At 43.6% G+C, this 20,813-nt stretch overlaps 1 protein-coding gene across 1 annotated transcript in view; it reads right to left on the bottom strand.

Annotated features, from left to right (window-relative positions):
- Nucleotides 1–20,407, bottom strand: part of CIT (citron rho-interacting serine/threonine kinase) — a 1,023,678-nt gene extending 1,003,271 nt beyond the window's left edge. Inside the window, 2 exon segments of the mRNA XM_030217566.1 lie at nt 10,664–10,772; nt 20,066–20,407. Of these exon segments, the coding sequence (XP_030073426.1) occupies nt 10,664–10,759 (96 nt within the window). The 5' untranslated portion in view covers nt 10,760–10,772; nt 20,066–20,407.
- Between the last annotated feature and the right edge of the window lie 406 nt (nt 20,408–20,813).

Raw genomic sequence — 20,813 nt, 5'->3', positions numbered from 1 at the left:
CATAGCCCTTTTAAATAATGATATGAAGATCCTAGCAAAGGTTTTCGTGAACAGACTGAATACTATTCTTCCTAAGCTTATTCAGTGAGATCAGACAGGGTTTGTGCAAAATAGGTAATTAGGGGACAATGTTAGGAGGGCCCTAGATCTGATTGATATTAGGCTCTATATGTAGCAATTGACGCACAGAAGGCCTTTGACCGTGTCAAGTGGCCTTATCTGTTTGCCATGATTTTTATTTTTTTTCTTACATTTGTACCCCGCGCTTTCCCACTCATAGCAGGTTCAATGCGGCTTACATATTATAACAGGTACTTATTTGTACCTGGGGCAATGGAGGGTTAAGTGACTTGCCCAGAGTCACAAGGAGTTGCCTGTGCCTGCAGTGGGAATTGAACCCAGTTCCCCAGGACCAAAGTCCACCACTCTAACCACTAGGCCACTCCAGATGGGTCTTTGTGGGGGGGAGGACAACCGTTTGGTCAGTGGATCTATTCCCTATACACTGCACCGAAAAGTGCAAATGGTAATCGGTATCTCAGAGAACTTCTTATTGGCATGGGGAACTAAACAGGAGTGCCCTATGTCTCCTCTTCTGTTTGCCACAGCTATAGAACATTTGGTTATGAGAATCAGAAAATCTGAATGCATTAATTCCATTGAGTTAAAATGGAAAAAGCATAAAATTCTCTTATATGCGGATGACACTATATTATTTATGTCTAATGCCACTCAATATCTACCTTGGGCAGTATCTGGCTTTTAGTTAATATAGACAAAACAGAGAGAGTTATTTCATGTTTTGTTTGGGGGTTTTTTAAGTTATAGAAGTCTTTATTGAACTTATATTGATACAAGACAGTTTGTAGACATCATATAACACCTCAATAAGAAAACAGAAGTCTTAGTACAGGAATAAACAATAGCAATAAGTTGTAGCAATCTACCAGAAATCCCCAGGTAACTTCGATTTTTTGTTTTTTCCCCCCAGAGTTGAATACATTAGTAAAATCCCCCCTCCCCAAAGAAAAACCCCTCCATCCCTTCGACCTCCCACCCAAAGCCTCCCTCCCCCCCTATACCCAACTCTATAACTCCCTCCTGTCATTCAGACTAGTAACATTCTCCCCTACTCCACATTCAAGAAAGGCTTCCATATCTTCTCCCACCTAGGCAGTGTCTACATTTTACTGCTGTCAGTCTCTCTCCATTTCACACATATAGCGTAACTTAGTATACCAGCGTACCAGCGATGGCACTAGAGGTGACTTCCAACTCTGCGCCAGGTTCACTCTCGCTGTCTGCAAGGCCCCCTTCACCAACAGCCACTCATACCCTTCCAGGCCTGCTGGTCGCTGCCCCAACAGGAAGACTAGGATGCCACCGTACAGGTTTACCCAGCCACTTCTGAAGCCGCGCCTGGACAGCCTTCCAGTAGGCTTGGGCCTTTGGACATATCCACCATAAGTGTCCCATAGTACCAACAGCCCCACATTTCCTCCAACAACCATCAGTCACCTGCGCAAACATATGGTGCAGACGCGCTGGAGTAAGGTACCACCGAAAAACACTTTAACTGCATTCTCTTTCATAGACACAGACCTCGTGGAGCGCATAATCCCCTTCTCCAGCTGCAGCCATTTTTCGTCAGGTAAGGAGAAGTCCAGCTCCTGTTCCCACCGTCTCCTATGTAATAATGAGGGCTTTTGGAGCGACACCAGGGATGAGTATAAAATGATCATACCCCGTACTCTGAAACCGCACACAGACTTCCCCATCGGTGTGGCCTCCCTCCTAAGACAAGCAACATATTTAGGTTCCTTTTAAAAAATGCGCAAGCTGCAAATAAGCATAATAGTCACTTTGCCGTAGCCTTAAGTCTTCCTTCAAAGTATCGAAGGGGATCAAATCCTCCCCCACATGCAACTGTCCCATCATATCCAAGCCAGACTCTGCCCAGCGTACAAAGGTAGGGCTCTCCACACCCCGCCCAAAGAGAGGTTTGTTTCACCACAGGTGCCAGTCCCGAAACAGGAGGCTGATGCTCAGCAAACATGTGGTCCCAATAGTAAAAGGTAGCCTGTACTGTCGGGGGGGAACCAACCTGTCCATCTGTATTTGTTGGGTAGGCCACATCAGATGTCCCCAACCTACGAGTGCCCCACCATAGCTTGCTCGAGGTGTACCCATAGTTTTATGATCTTCCCCCCTAAACCACTCATCGCCGTATCTGCCCTGGGGCGGCACAGTAGTGACCAGTAAAGGTTTGGGTACTGGACAGACCTCCAAGTTGCTTATTCTTATATAGAACAGCCTGTGGCAGCGGGGGTCTCTTCTCATTCCAGTAGCAAAGCACATACAGACGTCTTGCGACCGGACAGGAAGACCGTGACAATCTTAGGGGAAGAACCTGAAAAAAAATACATAGCCTAGGCAGGATATTCATTTTAATAGCCGCGATCCAGCCAAACCAAGACAACCCCGTGTGAGTCCATCTGTCGAGATCATTATATATCGCTTTCTGAAATGCCGGGTAATTAACCGCAAACAGCTCAGACGGTTCCGCTGGTATCTGTACCCCCAAATATTGTATGGACTTAGTTTTCCATTTAAAGACATACGAAGTTTTCAACGCCTCGCAGTCCTCAGTGGCACCCCACGCCATACCACTGACTTGTTAGCGTTAAGCTTGTAGCCCTAAACACGCGAGTATCCCTCTATCTCCTGCCTCAGATTAGGGAGTGAAATTAATGGATTGTCAATGACAGTAACACGTCATCCGCGAATAACGCCACCTTGTATTCTTGCCCCCTCATCTGAAGGCCTCAGAGCCTGTCCACATTTCTCGAATAGAGCCGCCAGCGGTTCCATTGTCAAAGCAAACAGCAATGGAGACAACGGGCAGCCCTGCCGAGTGCCCCTCCCCAAAAGGAACGCACCCGAATTCCCACCATTCACCCTAAACACGCCTGCGGGTTGAGGTATAAAGCGATTGGATCCAAGATCTAATAAGGGCCCTATTCCAAATCTTTGCAGAACCTTATCCAAAAACCCCCAATGGACCTCGGTCGAAGGCCTCTCCGCGCCCAAACCCAGCAAACACCAACAGACAGGCCCGCGGACCGAGCCACATGAATCAAATCTAAGGTTCGACGTATATTATCCATTGCCTGCCTCTCTGGCACAAACCCCACTTGGTCCGGGTGGACCAAGATAGGCAACTCTCACCCAATCGGTTGCAAGCACCTTGGCCAAGATTTTTTACGTCAGTATTTAGATTGATATGGGCGATAAGAGGCACATTCCGTACTATCCCTGTCAGGCTTCGGTATGACTGCTACCCAGGCTTCCATCATTGTTCTAGGGAGCGCCTTCCCGTCTCTCACCGAATTGATAACCAATGTGAGGCCACGGCGCCAGTTCTCGGGCAAAGGTCTTGAAAACTCATTAGTGAAGCCATCCAAGCCAGGCGCCTTACCTGTCTGCAAGGGCCTTAATAACATGCAACACCTCATCTAATGTCACCGTTGCGTCCAAGCTCTTTTTTGTGGTTCCGATAATACAGCCAAACCTCGAGCTTCCAGGTATCTGTCCACCTCCCCCACCTGCACGGCAGCATCCTCCCTGTAAAGGGGACTCATAAAACTGAGCAACACGCTCCCTGATCTTGGCAGATTATATAGCATAGCCCCACTTGCATCTTCACACGCACAATATGTCTAGCCGCTCTGATCTTTCTCAATTTCATAGCCAACAACCTCCCAGGCTTATTGATCTTTCATAGCAAATCTGTTTCAATCGTGCATGGACAAACTGCAAACTCTCCTCATGCAGAGCAGCCAACTCCAATCTCACATCTTGCAGCTTGCGGTAGTCAGACACCCGACCAGAAGCTCTATACCTTATCTCTAGCTCACCTATTTTCTCCATGCATTTTATCAATCGTTCTTTATGAACTCTGTTTCTTCGACTAGCGCACTTAATAAAGTGTCCTCTCGACACCGCTTTGAAAGCATCCCATACTATACTCAAGTCTGGACCCGATCCCATGTTAATCTCAAAGTATTCCCTTAGGACTGGAAGGAACTCCTCAACAAATCTGAGGGTCCTGTAACAAGCAATTGTTGAATGTCCATCTCCTGTCCCGCCGCTCCCCCCTCTAACGAGGGAACAACCCGACCAGGGCCGGAGCGTGGTCTGAGATTGTAATCTGGCCTATGTCAGAATCCCCCCCCTCCCTCTGACAGGGTCTTGTCAAGAAAGATGTAATCTAGTCTGGAGTAGGAATGGTGTGCTGATGAATAAAGGTATAGTCTCTGCCTCCAGGGTGACACAGTCTCCCACCAGTCACACAGTCCCATGTCTTCTACTAAGTGTCTTAGAGCCCGGGAGATGTTTTGATCAGCTGGAGCAGGAGGAGCAGACCTGTCTAGCCCCAGTTGCATCGTGGCATTAAAATCTCCAGCCATGATCACCTTACCTTGTGCAAACCGCTGCAACTCCTTATGTAGGCACACCCAAAAATATTTCCTGGTGATACATTAGGTGCGTACACATTAGCCAGGTGTAATCCTCCCGCTCCAACTGCACGTGCATAAACAGAAAGCGACCCTCAGTGTCTCTCCCTGACATGGAGTACCGAACATGAACATCTTTGTTAAACAATATAGCTACCCCTCGCTTCTTATTCCCCTTGACATCTGAGGCACAATACACATTGGATATAGGTTAGAAACCAGCAGCCCCTCATGTTTTCTTAACAAGTGCGTTTCCTGTAAGAAGACCACCTTCGGCTCAGTAAGCATAATTCACGCTGGAGGGCGTGACGCTTATATGGAGAGTTAAGCCCCTTTACATTATAGGTAAGTACCTTAAAATCAGACATTAGTCACTTTTATGTAGCCACCATGTGTAGCAAAGGGAGAATGACACTCAGACTCACAACCCCCCTTTATCCCAACCCCCCCCCCCCCAAAGTAGGGAACCCCACCCTCACCACCCTCCTATAACCCCTGTTACGCCATCCCAAAGCTTGCCCTATACCCCTTTCCAACCATTCCATCCCCCCCTGATGACCACTAGGAAGGAACATGAACCCTTACCTAGGAATAACTGAGGAAGCACTCACTCTCCCGTCCTGGCTCCCAAGACTACCCTCCCACCCCCTCCCATGCTATCCAAACCTCTGCTAAACATTCACTACTCCCACCCAACAAGAAGCTAAATCAAAACACACTCCTAACCCCCTTCTTCCACTCTCCCTTCCAACCCAGCATAACACAAACATCAAAACCCTTAACTTTACTTTAGAAATCATTCTAAGCAACAGCCGGATAGTTCCACTTTACTTCAGTGGAAACCATCTGGACAGTAAAAGCAGGTAAACCCTCAGGCATATTCACTCAGTCCTGTTAAGTATCAGTCCGTGCCTTCTTCGCCTTGTCCCTGAACTCTCTGCCACTTCTGGAGCTTAGCACGGGTGACGGGGGCCAACTCCGTTGCTGGACCTTCTGTGGTCACCAGACCCTCGCGACGCAGGGTCTTCCAGACTTCTTCAATGGAGCGGTCCGTTGCAAGGTACCCCCAGCAGTAAAACAAAGGGCAAATGGAAATGCCAGCGGTAGGGATTTTTTTCTTTATCAATACCTCCAAAGCAGGTTTTCATCTCTCGCCTCAAAAACAATGTGTGAGCAGATAGATCTTGAAAGACCCGGATTTGTGCTTATTGTAATCAATATATGGCAGTTGTCTCGCCTCTGTAGCACCAGCTCCTTAGTAGTAAACGTGGTAAAGCAAACCACTATATCTCGCGGTCTATTGTCTTGCCGTTTGCCCAGCGCTCTGTGTGCACGTTCAATCGAGATGTCCACGTTGTCCACCAGTTTACCACATAGCAGCTTAACAATGGCGCCCACATCCTCACGATCCTCAACCTCCGGGACGCCCCGAAATCGCAAATTATTTCGGCGCCCGCAGTTTTCAAGGTCATCCACCTTAAGTTGCAATTCCGCATTGAAGGCTAGCGCTTTGGAAAGGCGCGTCTCAGTCTCAATCAGTTTTTCCGCGGATTCATCTACTCTCACCTCAAGGTCTTCCACGCGGCTGCGAGCTCTCGAAGATCAACGCTCAGCCCATCCATCTTTTCCAAGATTTCCTCCTGGAGGCCTTAATCTCGGCACGGATCTCCGTGAGGAACTTCGCTAGTTCTTTAGAAAGCCCTCTCTTAGAAGCCACTTTGCCCGTTCCGAGCACTGAAGATGCAGAGTCCGAGTCCGATTGCGAGGGAGGTGCAGAAGAGAGCACATTGGCGCCGCAGCGCTCGGCCTGTCTGCTTATCAGGGAGACGATCACTCTCCTTTCGTGCCGCAGCCATTATCGCCAGCCGGCAAAAAAAACCCCGTCAGTTGTTTGTTCTCTGTTCAGGCTCTCTGGCTTGATATAACGAGCACGATGTTGCGGCAGAAGATCGCTATTTTTAGCTAAATGAAGGAAGGTTGTGTCGGAGCTATGGACCTAAGCAGGCCATTCAGGTTCGTGACGTCACTTCCCTCTTCATGTTTGTTTTTTTATGAAATTTTTAAATTACAATAATTCAAAAAGATCACTTCTATCAGAAATACACATTAAGTAAAGAAAGGAAAAGAGAAAATTCTCTATGCTTAAAGAAACAATTAATGCACTACAGTCCACAAAAAGAAGAATCCAAAAGGAAAGAAACCCTTAAGACTAGGTTATAAAGAAATATAACAAAATAATTAGTACATAAGTACATAAGTAATGCCACACTGGGGGAAAGACCAAGGGTCCATCGAGCCCAGCATCCTGTCCACGACAGCGGCAATCCAGGGCCAAGGGCACCTGGCAAGCTTCCCAAACGTACAAACATTCTATACATGTTATTCCCGGAATTGTGGATTTTTCCCAAATCCATTTAGTAGCGGTTTATGGACTTGTCCTTTAGGAAACCGTCTAACCCCCTTTAAACTCTGCCAAGCTAACCGCCTTCACCACGCTCTCCGGCAACGAATTCCAGAGTTTAATTACGTGTTGGTGAAGAAACATTTTCTCCGATTTGTTTTAAATTTACTACGCTGTAGTTTCATCGCATGCCCCCTAGTCCTAGCATTTTGGAAACGTGAACAGACGCTTCACATCCACCTGTTCCCCACTCCACTCATTATTTTATATACCTCTATCATGTCTCCCCTCAGCTGTCTCTTCTCCAGCTCAAAGCCCTAGCCGCCTTAGTCTTTCTTCATAGGGAAGTCATCCCATCCCCACTATCATTTTAGTCGCCCTTCGCTGCACCTTTTCCAATTCCATTATATCTTTCTTGAGATGCGGCAACCAGAATTAAACACAATACTCAAGGTGCGGTCGCACCATGGAGCGATATAACGGCATTATAACATCCTCACACCTGCTTTCCATACCTTTCCTAATAATACTCCAACATTCTATTCGCTTCCGAGCCGCAGCAGCACTGAGCAGAAGGTTTCAATATATTATCGACGACACCCAGATCCCTTTCTTGGTCCGTAACTCCTAACGTGGAACCTTGCATGACGTAGCTATAATTCGGGTTCTTTTTTCCCACATGCATCACCTTGCACATGCTCACATTAAACGTCATCTCCCATTTAGCCGCCAGTCTCGTAAAGTCCTTCTGTAATTTTTCACAATCCTGTCGCAAGTTAACAACTTTGAATAACTTTGTGTCATCAGCAAATTTAATTACCTCGCTAGTTACTCCCATCTCTAAATCATTTATAAATATATTAAAAAGCAGCAGTCCTAGCACAGACCCCTGAGGAACCCCACTAACTACTCTTCTCCATTCTGAATACTGCCCATTTAACCCCACTCTCTGTTTCCTATCCTTCAACCAGTTTTTAATCCACAATAGGACATTTCCTCCTATCCCATGACCCTCCAATTTCCTCTGTAGCCTTTCATGAGGTACCTTGTAAAACGCCTTTTGAAAATCCAGATACACAATATCAACCGGCTCCCCTTTGTCCACATGTTTGTTTATTCCTTCAAAGAATTGAAGTAAATTGGTCAGGCAAGATTCCCCACACAAAAGCCGTGCTGACTCGGTCTCAGTAATCCATGTCCTCGGATGTGCTCTGTAATTTTGTTTTTAATAATACCCTCTACCATTTTCCCCAGCACCGACGTCAGACTCACCGGTCTATAATTTCCTGGATCTCCCCTGGAACCTTTTTTAAAAATGGGCGTTACATTGGCCACCTTCCAATCTTCCGGTACTACGCTCGATTTTAAGGATAAAACATCTAAATGCAGGCTTCACTCAGGTATTTCTCGAGGTTCAGGAGATTTCAACTTCCTAGCTTCCAAAAACTCCTTTAACTGATCCGGATCAAAGAAAGTATATTTGTTTGAAGTAAATAACACATTTACAGCAAAAATGCAACATAAACATGGCACCAAGCAAAACTACTTGGTGCCTCATCAAAATAAATGTTTCTCCTTTGTTGTATTATTTTTGTTAAATCCAGAAAGATTCAAACTTTCTGATCCAGAAACTGTTTTTGTCTGTGGCAGAAACAAGATTTCAATACATGCTCCCTTGTCCTGTGCAAAAACAAAAAGTTACCAACAGAGTCTCTTGAGACACTACATCTTAATATGATTTTTCAAGAAATGCTGTTAAATCCAAACTGTCTCGGGAAATTTCTTCCAGTTCTAAATTTGGAGGCGCACCAGAGGATTGGGTCTGAACTTGTGGTGCCTTTAGTTTGAAAAAACATAATAAGACTTAGAAATTGGAGGAAAGGCTTCCTTTGGTATCATCAGGACATCCTCCAAATAGCTCTGCAAGAGCTGATTTTTCTAAATTGGATGTTTAGGAAAATTTAATAAACGTAAGCTCAGATACCTCACCACATTCTCCAGATTCTCAACACATCTATTTGTAATAATCTTATCTTTTACCAAAGCAGTAATTTCTAGGTCTCAGTACTCTTATGGTCCAGTTTTTGAACTGAAGATTGAATAGTCAACGTGAGTTATTTCGTGTTAACCCCTCAGATTTTCCTTTTAGGGTGACTGAGAAATGATTAAGATATTTAGGCATCTACGTCACCCATAATTTGGAAGATCTTTATAAAATAAATTACTATCACCTTACGATACAGATTCAGAAAGATCTAGATGCTTGGAGACCACTGACAACTGACATGATAGGGGATGGTTGCCACAATCCAGATGATTAGTCCCTAATATAAACTTGACCAGCAGCAGATAAAACATCATTCTTATGATTAATTAAAATAGGAAAGTCTGTTATCTAATGTGTTCTTAACGCAGCAATAAACTCTTATGTATTTCTATGTGAACCGTGGTGATGTTTGAAAATGAATGTCAAAGGCTGGAGTAAAGCTTTCTATTTAGTGGAGTCTATAATTAGGCTATGGCACGGTCCCCAGAGAAGGCCATAATATTCTTCCCTCTGATCCTTCCACTTGCTATAAGAAATATAATAGTTTAGACAGGTGAGGAAATAGGGTTTCTACATCCTTACGCCCACCCCGTCACAGTGTATAAGCCACCCCCAGGATCTGGGGTGACAGAGAAGACAAAGGCCAGGTTTCTTAAAGGAGGAAAGGTCTTTATTACTTACCAATTTTGGATGATAGCAAAGCAATATGGCAATATAGCAGTTAGGCAAAGTAATTAGAGTAAAATAATTATACAATGAAGCAATTAGACAATACAGCAATTAGACAATAGAGCAATTAGACAATTAGGTAATTACAGATAGCTACAAAGGCTTATGCTCTGTTGATCATCTGACCCCTCCTGACTAATACAGTATCACAGTGACTTTATATACACTGGACTGAGCAGCAATCCCCCTCCCAACTTGCAATTTCAGCAAAATCATGAGTTACATCAGCTAATTTCTGTGTCACTGTATTGTTTTCATAAGATGGCACCTACTATCTCAACGTTTATGAAATTCAGCATCTTAAAATAGGTTTTACAGAGGTTTTACAGAGGGTTACAGACGCCATTTTGTTATAGGAATTTTCTAGTACCCAGGGTTTATCAAAGTGTTATCTAGATCTTCAACACTTCTCCGCCTTCAAACCTTGTGGAGTAGTCTCAGTGGCACCGACTCAGTCAGGGAGGGTGGAATAATGCTCTTAAGAGTCAGAGTGACCTCGGATACACAGCTTTTCACAGCTCTCAGCAAGATTGCTGCTGTATTACACAGAATGCTGAAGTCAGGGCTTCCAGAAAGATTCAGCCCTTAGCAAAAGTATAGAAAAGTTTGAGCCTTATAGCTATGCAGTTCATAGGTCATAAATGACCTGTCAGTGGTCAGAAAAGAGCACATCAATTCATTTCACATGAATTCCTCTACAAGGACCATAGCTAGAGATTTTGAATTTATACTATTTTCTAACAATTTCATTCAAAGAAAATGAAGAAAAATCTGGCAGAACAGTTTTTTGCATTAGCAAGAAAAAAACAGAGAGAAATGTTTACTGAAGCAAGTCTGCACTGGTAATAGTCTATGTAAAGGAGTAAAACAAGAAATTGTACAAAGGTGCCAGAAGCCTTATTTAAAAATAAGAAGTGAAAGAGAATTTTGCATGGGTACAAAGCAAGTTTTTATTTCAAGTAATTTTACTTGGAAGAGAAGATTGAGACGAGCAGCACGGCTGGTGAGTGGTTCCATAGACTTTGAATCCATTGTTCTCCAGGATCCACAGTTAAATTTTAACATTACACCAAATTATCTGAAAAAAAAAAAAAAAGTGTGATCAGTATATGTATAAATTTTCAGCTTCAAGTTAGACAAGACTGTATTATAAGAAAACCTTAACACCATCCGCCACATCCACCCCCCCCCCCCAAATCAAGACAACTATAGAGAAGATGAAACCAAGAATTTTAGTGCCTCTTCAATATACTATCAAATAATATACAATTCTAGGTTTTGATAGCTGATGTAAAGAGAAATTAGGTCTTACCTACTAATTTTTATTTCCTTTAGTCCCACCAGACTAGTCCAGAACCTGTCGGTTGTGCCCGACCAGCAGATAGAAAATGAGAAAAGAAACAAAAGACAAAAAACAAAAAAAAAAGAAGTCTTGCATGCTTCACCCAATAAAGGCCATCATGTAGACTTAGAGGCTCAGTATTTCAAATAAAGCAATGGCCCATTTGTTCTCCATTTCGCTTGACTTGTTTTAATACCCATAATAAAATATCACCATTAAACTTTGAAAAGTCAAACTGTTACAGAAAACTGATCCTTGAAACCGAAGAGTTTGACGACTGATTAAAAAAAAAGTGTAAAAAAAACAAGTACACTAAAGTACCTTCATAACTGCAAATAGATTAGGGAAAGCTTCTCAACTGGTCTGGTGGGACTAAATGAAAGAAAATGAGCAGGTAAGTCCTAATTTTGCCATCCTTACATCCCACATGTTCTAGACTGGTCTGGTATGGATGCTATCTAAGCAATTCCCAAAATGGGTAAGACTCGAAAAGCATAGCCTGAATTAATTTTGGTTCAAAAGCTTGTATACAATCATGGCCTTATCTGGAGCCCAATGCTTTGCAAAATGTAAGAAGGCCAAATATATTGCCAACTTGTAGCTATGAACTGGAAAGTATTACTCACAACTCCATCAAACAAGAAATAGCCATAGGTTAAAGCATACTCCTTCAATTCGACATGTCGAGCACATACCACATGGTAAACCTTGGCCACTTCGGGATTGTTGGAAATGTACTTAAATGGATCAAAGGCTTTCTAACCACCAGAACATACCAAGTAAAATCAAATTCAAACATATCATCACCATGGAAAGCAGACTGCGGAGTACCTCAAGGATCACCATTATCACCAATACTCTTCAACATGATGATGATCCCACTGGCAAAGTCCTTATCCAACCGAGGCCTTAACCCATTCATCTATGCAGATGATGTTACAATCTACATTCCCTTCCGACATGCCTTGACTGAAATAACTAATGAAATCAATGATGGCCTGAACATCATGGACTCTTGGACAAACTCATTCCAACTGAAATTGAACACTGAAAAAACACACTGCCTTATCCTCTCATCCCAACATAACTACAAACCCGCAACAATAAACACCCCAGGACACGCAATCCCTATCTCAGACAGCCTAAAAATACTCGGAGTCACAATCGACCACAACCTCACTCCCAAGAGCAAAGTAAAAAACGTAATAAAGAAAATGTTCTACGCAAACGTGAAAACTCAAACGAATAAAACCTTTCTTCCCAACAGATACCTTTCGTAAACTAATACAATCAATGGTCCTAAGCCATGCAGATTACTGCAACAGAATCTATGCGGGATGTAAAGAACAAATCACAAAAAAAACTCCAGACCGCCCAAAATACAGCAGCCAGACTGATATATGGTAAAACACGATTCGAAAGCGCTAAACCCCTTCAAGAAAAGCTGCACTGGCTCCCAATCAAAGAACAAATCATCTTCAAAATTTGCACATTGGTCCACAAAATCATCTACGGCGTAGTCCCAGGATACATGACAGACCTCATAGATCTACCAACTAGAAACAAACTTGGATCAGCATGATCATACCTAAACCTACATTACCCAAACTGCAAAAGGCTAAAATACAAAACAACTTATGCGTCTAGCTTCTCCTACATAAGTGCACAACTATGGAATGGACTCCCGTATGCAGTGAAAATACATGACCACCTAAACTTCAGGAAATTATTAAAAACCCAACTCTTCAAAAAAAAGCATATCCCATCGATCCAACATAAACCCCCACACCCAGCAACACAACATAATCAATGATCGTACTGGACAATTCACTATCCTCCTTCCCATCGACCCCTAACCTCCGATTCACTTCTACCTCTTTTGACCACAACACAATCTTGTATTTATCATCAACCAAAATGGCAAACGCCATTACGGTAATTTGTAAGCCACATTGAGCCTGCAAACAGGTGGGAAAATGTGGGATATAAATGTAATAAATAAATCTATGAGGTTGAAACACTTCTATTAAAAGTTTTTCTGGGAGGAAGTGACGTCACGACTGCTGATGGCTGCTTAGGGTCTGAGCTCCGTCGCGTCCCTGCTTTAAATCAGCGATAAAGTGCGTCCAACTACCCCTCGATCCTTGCCTGCCACTTCTGAGCAGCACGGGCTTTATATGGAGTAACTTTGATCAGCTGGAAACGATGTCCTCGGTCCAGAAAGAGAGCGAACGGCAGTCAGCGCGGCAAGCCGGTAAGGCCGTGACTCACTGTGTGCTCACTTCAGCCCACGCCTCCCATTCCGATTCAGACTAGGCCTTGTCTGTGGCTGAAATGAGCAGTGCTTCAGCGAAACAGGGAATCTCCAAAAAACTTGCGAAATGTTTAAAGGCAATCAGAGAGGAAATTAAGTCCTCTAAGGAGGAGATTCTCGATAAGATGGATGTCCTGAGTGCGGACCTCCATGAGCTGGGGGGGGGGCGTGTGGAGGACCTAGAGACTCATGCTGATGAGCAAGCTGAGCAACTGGAAGGTGCTGATTCAAAGATTTCAAAGCTTTTTGAGTACCTGGACGAGCTGCAATATAAGATTGACAATCAGGAGAACCGGGGAGAAGAAATAATCTTCGTTTTCGTGGAGTTCCAGAAACAAATGACAAAGAAGATGCAGTTACGGTGGTGATGCTACTATGCAGTAAGCTGCTGGGATCAGAGGTCTCAGCTGTAGAGATAGCACACAGAGCGTTGGGGAAGAAAACTGATAATAGGCCCAGGGACATTGTGGCTTGCTATTCATCCTATGCCATTAAAGAACAAGTTATGCAGAGAGCCCGACAGGTCTCACATGTGGATTACAACGAGGCACAAGTGAAGGTGTTCCAGGATGTCTCAATTGACTCTGGCTAAGCGCCATGCGATGAAACCAGCCCTGGACATATTAGTAGCAAAGAAAATCCCATATAGATGGTCTTTTCCCTTTGCACTCTGCTTCACAGTTGGAGGAAAGATGCATCAGCTCAGACTTCTATCAGAAATCTGGAAGGTTCTACGCGATGAAGGCCTGGTGTCTGTTGAACATCCTCCGGTGGAAATCGCTTCTACAGCTCGAGCTAAGCTTCAACAGTGGAAGAGGGTCCCTAATATATCTAAGAACAGAGAGCCAGCTGAAGGGCATGGCAGCAGTAATAACTGACTTTCACTGTGCCTTTGACTCATAAGGTTATAGAGATATGTGGTAAAGTAATGTTGCTAAGTTTGCTTTATTATTTTTCAGGGGGACTGAGGATAAGAGGTAGGGGGGATAAGGGAATGAGGTTGTATTCTTGTGAGAGGATTTGGTGGGGGGGTTGTCTGTACTAGGGGTATGGGAATGTATGGGAGGATTGGGGCTAGAGTGGTGCATTGGGTTGGTAGGGTTTCTTTTCTCTGCTCTGCCTAGGTAGGAGATTTTCCAATCTCTATCTGGGGGGCTGGGATGGATAGGTATGGGGAGAGGGTAGGGGGTTGATGTGTGAAGTAAAGAGTCCTGAGGAGGTGAAGTGGGGGGAGGGGGGGTTTGGAACAGGTGGGGAGGTTCGGGTTTGGTTAAGGCTTGGTAGCTGGGAAGAGAGGTTCTCACTGCTGGGAGGGAATGTTCTGTCTAATTATTAAAAGATGAGTACAGACTTAAAAATAATATCTTATAATGTTAAGGGCTTGAATATGCCTCAAAAAAGGCAGAAGTTTTTTAAGGAACTAAAGCAGTTAAGGCCGCATATGGTTCTCTTGCAGGAGACGCACCTTCGCCGTGGGCACAAAAAGCTTTTCTCTCATTCTAGTTACCCGTTGGTGTATTTTGCTTCCTCTGCTGAGGGTTCAAAGAAGGGTGGGGTGGCGATGCTGATTCATTCTTCGGTGCCAGCCCAAGTACTGAGTGTTAAGAGGAATCCGGGAGGGCGTTTCCTGTTTTTGCATATTACAATTGACCAAGTGGATCCAACATTGGCGAATATATATGCACCAAATAGTGGTCAAGTGGAGTTTTATGCAAGGGTGAAGAACTCTCTGGCTGCATTTGCCCAAGTTTCAGTGATTCTGGGGGGTGACTTTAACGCTGTGGTGAACCCGGCTTTAGATCGCTCAGGGGTTGTTCATACAATGGGCAATAAAGAATTTTTTTTTGTTACATTTGTACCCCGCGCTTTCCCACTCATGGCAGGCTCAATGCGGCTTACATGGGGCAATGGAGGGTTAAGTGACTTGCCCAGAGTCACAAGGAGCTGCCTATGCCTGAAGTGGGAATCAAACTCAGTTCTTCAGTTCCCCAGGACCAAAGTCCACCACCCTAACCAGGCCACTCCTTCACACAATAGCGTTGGGGTCACTAGCTTACTCGCTGGGTACTGTTGACCTGTGGAGACTGACACATGTGAGGGATAGAGATTACACATATTATTCCCCAGTACACGACTCCTATTCTTGAATTGACTATATATTTCTTGATATTGCATTGGTAGAGCAGGGACCAGAGGTGGGAGTGGGAAGTATGACAATATCGGACCATGCACCAGTATGGGTCTCACTGCCATTTATAAGGGCGGAAAAAAAGGAGAGGAGATGGGTGCTAAATACAGGTGTGCTGCAGGGAGGAGAGGTGGTGGAGGGTTATAGGAAAGTTTTGAAGGAATATTTGGAGTTCAATATTGACTCGGGGCCACCTCTTAATACAGTTTGGGATGCCATGAAGGCGGTTTCTAGGGGGTACTTTTTGCAAATAGCAAGTAAGCGCTCTCGTGCGCGTATGGCCCAGATAGCAAACTGCACGGAAAGAATTTGCCTCCTAGAGGAGCAGCATAAGGCCAGTGGCTCTCCCCAGATTTTGTACGAGTTGCGAGGACAGAGGTTACAGCTTGACTCCATCTACTTGGAGCAGCTTAGCACACTGCAAGCGAGAAATAAGGTTGGTTCCTATGAGTTTGCTTATAAGGCGGGACGTCTCCTTGCCATGCGGTTACGTCAGCAAAAGGTAGATCGCACGGTCACTCAGGTACGGGATGGTAAGGGTGGTGTGTTACATACATTGGGGCTTATACGTAGGCGTTTTGGGGATTTTTACCAAGCTTTATATGCGCAAGAGATCAACCCTTCTTTGGAGACCATAGGAGAATATTTGGCAGACAGCGAACTTTCCTCTTTGAGTTTCCAGCAGCAGGCGATGTTGGACAAACTGGTTACCCCAATTGAGACACAAGAGGCCATTCGTAGTCTCCCCTCTTACAAAGCTCTAGGGCTGGACGGGTTTCCCAATGAGTTCTACAAGAAATTTGCACCCGAGTTAGCTCCACTTGCAGCGGACGTGTTTAATCAGGCGGGGGTGCTGGGGAACCTTTGCCTTTGTCTATGAGGGAAGCGTGGATAGCGGTGTTATCCAAACCAGATAAGGATCATACGGAATGTGGCTTGTACCAGCCCATTTCGGTTTTGAATGCTGATGTTAAAATACTAGCAAAAGTTTTGTCATATCGTTTTACATCTTTGGCCATCCTTTGTTCTACCCTTGTTTTGCCTTCCTGCTTTGACTCTGTTTCTCTCAGCTTTATTTTATATTCTTTTCTATGTTCTTCCTTTTCTGATCCTTTGTACTTTGCGAGCACTAATCTTTCTAACTCTTTATTGTGTCAGCCACCTCCTTGGAAAATCATAATGATTTTCTTTCCTTTTATTTACATTCGTAAAGGGTAGGGGTGGAGGTAAGGATAATGCATTTGATATACCGCATTTCTGCGATGCAACCAAAGCGATTTACATATTATATTCAAGTTCCCTTTTACTAAACTGTATTACGTGATAACACACACCTAAGATAGCTTAAAATGACATACTATGGGACACGCTCAGACATCCGTGGTAACTGCCAAATTAGTGAGTACTAAAAAATATTTTTAATTTTTTCTGGGGTTGTGTCAGGGAAGAGTGGGTGTTCCTGCATTAATCAGTTAAAGTAGCTACATTACCTCATGCTAACTGGTTAGAACAGAAATACCACCTACAAAATGGGTGTTAGTAAGCGCTAACATGGTAAAAAAAATTTTAATGGCTACACACGGTAAAGAGTATTCAGATCCAGTTCACTAATCCAAGGATGTGTGAGAAACCACAAAAAATAACAAAGTGATAGTATGCCCACTTATTGTATAAGGAAAAAAAAGACCTCATCAAACTGTGGCACGCAACAGTAAGTGAACCTGGCTGCAAAATCAGCAGATCAGCATGCATACAGTAACAAAAAAAGTCATCATTTGTCAAAAAACCTCCTGTAACGTTCAATTAAGACAGAAAGTTATTCTATAACAAAAAGTCTTCAGCACTTGAATAGAAAGCTATCTCATGACAAAAACAGCCTTCAGCACTTCAACTACTGAAGACTGTTTTTGTTATAGAATAACTTTCTGTCTTAATTGAACATTACAGGAGGTTTTCTGACCAATAATAGCTTTTTTACTGTGTGCATGCTGATCTGCTGATTTTGCGGTCTTTTTCCTCCTTATACAATAAGCGGGCATGCTATCGCTTTGATTCACTATTATTTTTTGTGGTTTTGCACACTAATAGCAACATTAGCACATGGTCATTAATACAAAAAATGTACTGTTAGTCCAATAAGGTGGTACCTTCTTTTCTTTCTTTTTAATTTCTATTTATTACCTATAAAAAAAAAAAAACACAAATAGGCCAGTTTCATAGCTGCAGTAAAACTGGTCTTAGTACACAGGGAAAACCCAAGGCCATATTAAGGACACGTTTTGCTTTAGCTTAGTAAAAGGACCCCTAAACGTTTGTACCTGGGGCAGTGAATGGTTAAGTGGCTTGCCCAGGGTCACAAGGAACTGCACAAAGATCTGTTGCCTTTTTTACAGCTCCTCAATTCAGCCTATTGAACTACTTCTCTCATTTCCTCCCATCTTACCAGGTTCTCTTTCAGGTAACATAGTAACATAGTAGATGACGGCAGAAAGAGACCTGCACAGTCCATCCAGTCTGCCCAACAAGATAACTCATATCTGCCACATTTTGTGTATACCTCACCTTGATTTGTACCTGTCTTTTTCAGGGCACAGACCGTATAAGTCTGCACAGACCGTATAAGTCTGCCCAGCACTATCCTCGCCCCCCCAACCACCAGCCCTGGCACAGACCGTATAAGTCTGCCCAGCACTATCCCCGCCTCCCACTACCGGCTCTTGCCACCCAATCTCGGCTAAGCTCCCGAGGATCCATTCCTTCTGAACAGGATTCCTTTATGTTTATCCCACGCATGCTTGAATTCCGTTACCGTTTTCATGAAGCTAAGTAATAAATTTAAAACAAACTAGAGAAAACATTTCTTCACCCAACATGCAACCAAACTCAAATTCTTTGCCAGAGAACGTGGCAAAAGCAGTCAGCCCAGCAGGGTCTAGCAAAGGTTTGAACAACTTCCTAAAAGAAAAGTCCATAAAAATTTAAGATGGACTTCGGAAAATCCACTGCACATCTCTAGAACTCTGCACCATAAAATCTGTTTCACCGTTCTGGGGATCCCGCCAAGCACCTTGTAACCTGGATTGACCACTGCTGGAAACCGGACACTAGGCCCGATGGGCCTTCAGCCTGTCCCAGTATGGCAACACTTATGTTCCTATGAAAACCTGAACGGCTGGGTGTATCCTGAGGACTGGGTTGAAAACCTGCCTAAGTATTGCAGTGCATTTGGTCAACAATTGTGACAACACAATATCCCTTTCAAGAGCATACTTTATAAGTGGCAGCAAACTTCAAGGCAACTATTGTCTTATGCTTAGTGCATGACAATGAGTCACAGCAGGAATTCTCTTTATTGTTTTAACATACACTATAGCACTGTGGATTACCTTTTGCGGCTTTTCTATACTTTCTTCCAGTCAAAACAGAGGGAAAAAAAGCTGCTTAGAAATTTTGTTTTTAAATATTGTCTCATTTTATTACAATCATCATGTTTGAAGTTCAGTACTTTGAGCCTGGTGTTATCTAGATACTAGTTCCGTTTTTAAATCAAGTCATAACCATATGATAATCACTGCTGCCCAATTGGACCCCTATCTTCTATATGCAAGTAACATCATAGAAACTAGACAGGCATTTTTGACTTCTTGCCCAATCACAGTCTAAGTATACTTGGTGTGGATTTCCAACCATTTTCTTTAAGGGATAAAAGTTACCAGAGCAAGTCTAAGTTTCCAAAAAGATAAAGCAGCAATTTAATGCATGTCTCAGAAAACAGCAGACCCAAAATGCCCCATGCCCCATTTGGATTTCCCCCTGCCCGAAGAGCTATTTGCCTCAGTTTCTTTCTGGGCTCAACAAGGCCAGTGGTAGACGTGATGGGGCCTAGGACAGACACTAGGGAGGAGGCTTCAAAGTTTGCTTGCAGACTGTCCCTCTTTCAACTTTATGCAGATTTGGGGCCCCCAGTGACATGGGGGCACAGGGCAATTACCCTTTTTGCCCACCCCTGTTGGCCCTAGGGCTGTGTGTAAATCCAGCCTTGGGCTTAAATGATTAGAGGTACTTCTGATTTAAGTAACACTGATTTATCTAACCAGGCCAGCTGGAGCCCAAATTAGATGAGAGAGCTGTCAGTTGTATGGAGAATTTTGGAGTGCTTTTTTCCTTTAGTATTTATTGCACTTTGACTGAATGCCCTATGACAATAGGGAGTAAGATTTATTTGGATGTTAGGGATTTTTTCAGAATTATATTTTTTAATTATGAATTGCATCTATTATTATGTAAAGCATATTTATATTGTATGTTAATTGCATTTTGTGTATGTGTAAGCCATTTTAGCCTCTATAAGGCAAGATACAAATCCAAACAGAAAAAAGAACGAATTTGACAGTAAAGAGAAACCCTGAGTAGATTTTTAAATTAAATATACTTTCATCACACTGTATGAATCATGTTATTGAATTTAATACATCTTGAGCTATCCATATATAAGAACAAGCGAAATCCAAATACATAAGAACTTACCAGGTCTTCCCTTTAATCCAATGTTTAACTACATCAAGGGTGGGACGGTAAATACAAAAATATTCAGACAGATGAGGTGTTCTTAGGACAGAAGCGGGCAGAAGACTACAGAGAGAACCCCCAAGATGAAGACGACGATGAATGGTTCCGGGTAAGGATCTGTTCTTTACCTTGTTCCACGATGGATACCACAACCCAAAGGGCAAACAAAAGTTATATCTAAAGGCAAATCTGGTAAATTCAAAAGGTCGAAGGATAAAGTAAAGGACGAAACAGGTGTCGGAAAGGGACGAGACACCGGGCCTTAACCTGGCCAAGATCTCTATCACTCTCCGCTGCTCTGTCCCCCACTCCAAAAAAACTGTTAAGCAGATTACCGCGCGAATACCTGGAATACCAAACCAGCGTGAAGATACAACAGTTATCAAATCAATACTTCCCCCCACCAAATTAAAGGAGGCAGGCTTTTTTGTTGTTGTTGTTTGTTTACCAGTAAGCCAATTAAGCTTCCCTCTACATTCAGTTCTCGCGCGCTTCACTTACTAGAGCAAGGGAATATGGGATAACTTAAGCACCCACACCCATCCACTCATGCGATTGGTTGGACACAGAAACGTCACAGCTTGAGTTGAAATCAAGACGCTTTCGTTCCTCCTCCTCCTCCTCCTCAGTGAGTCATCATCATAGCCGCTGTGCGTGCGTGCCCAACCTCCTCTTGCTGGCGGTTTCTGAAAAAAAAAATAATAAT

Source organism: Microcaecilia unicolor, chromosome 11 (assembly GCF_901765095.1).
Source record: "Microcaecilia unicolor chromosome 11, aMicUni1.1, whole genome shotgun sequence".
In the NCBI taxonomy this organism is placed as follows: domain Eukaryota; kingdom Metazoa; phylum Chordata; class Amphibia; order Gymnophiona; family Siphonopidae; genus Microcaecilia; species Microcaecilia unicolor.
The sequence above is the reverse complement of the archived record's forward strand: the minus strand, read 5'-3'. Positions and strand labels throughout refer to the sequence as shown.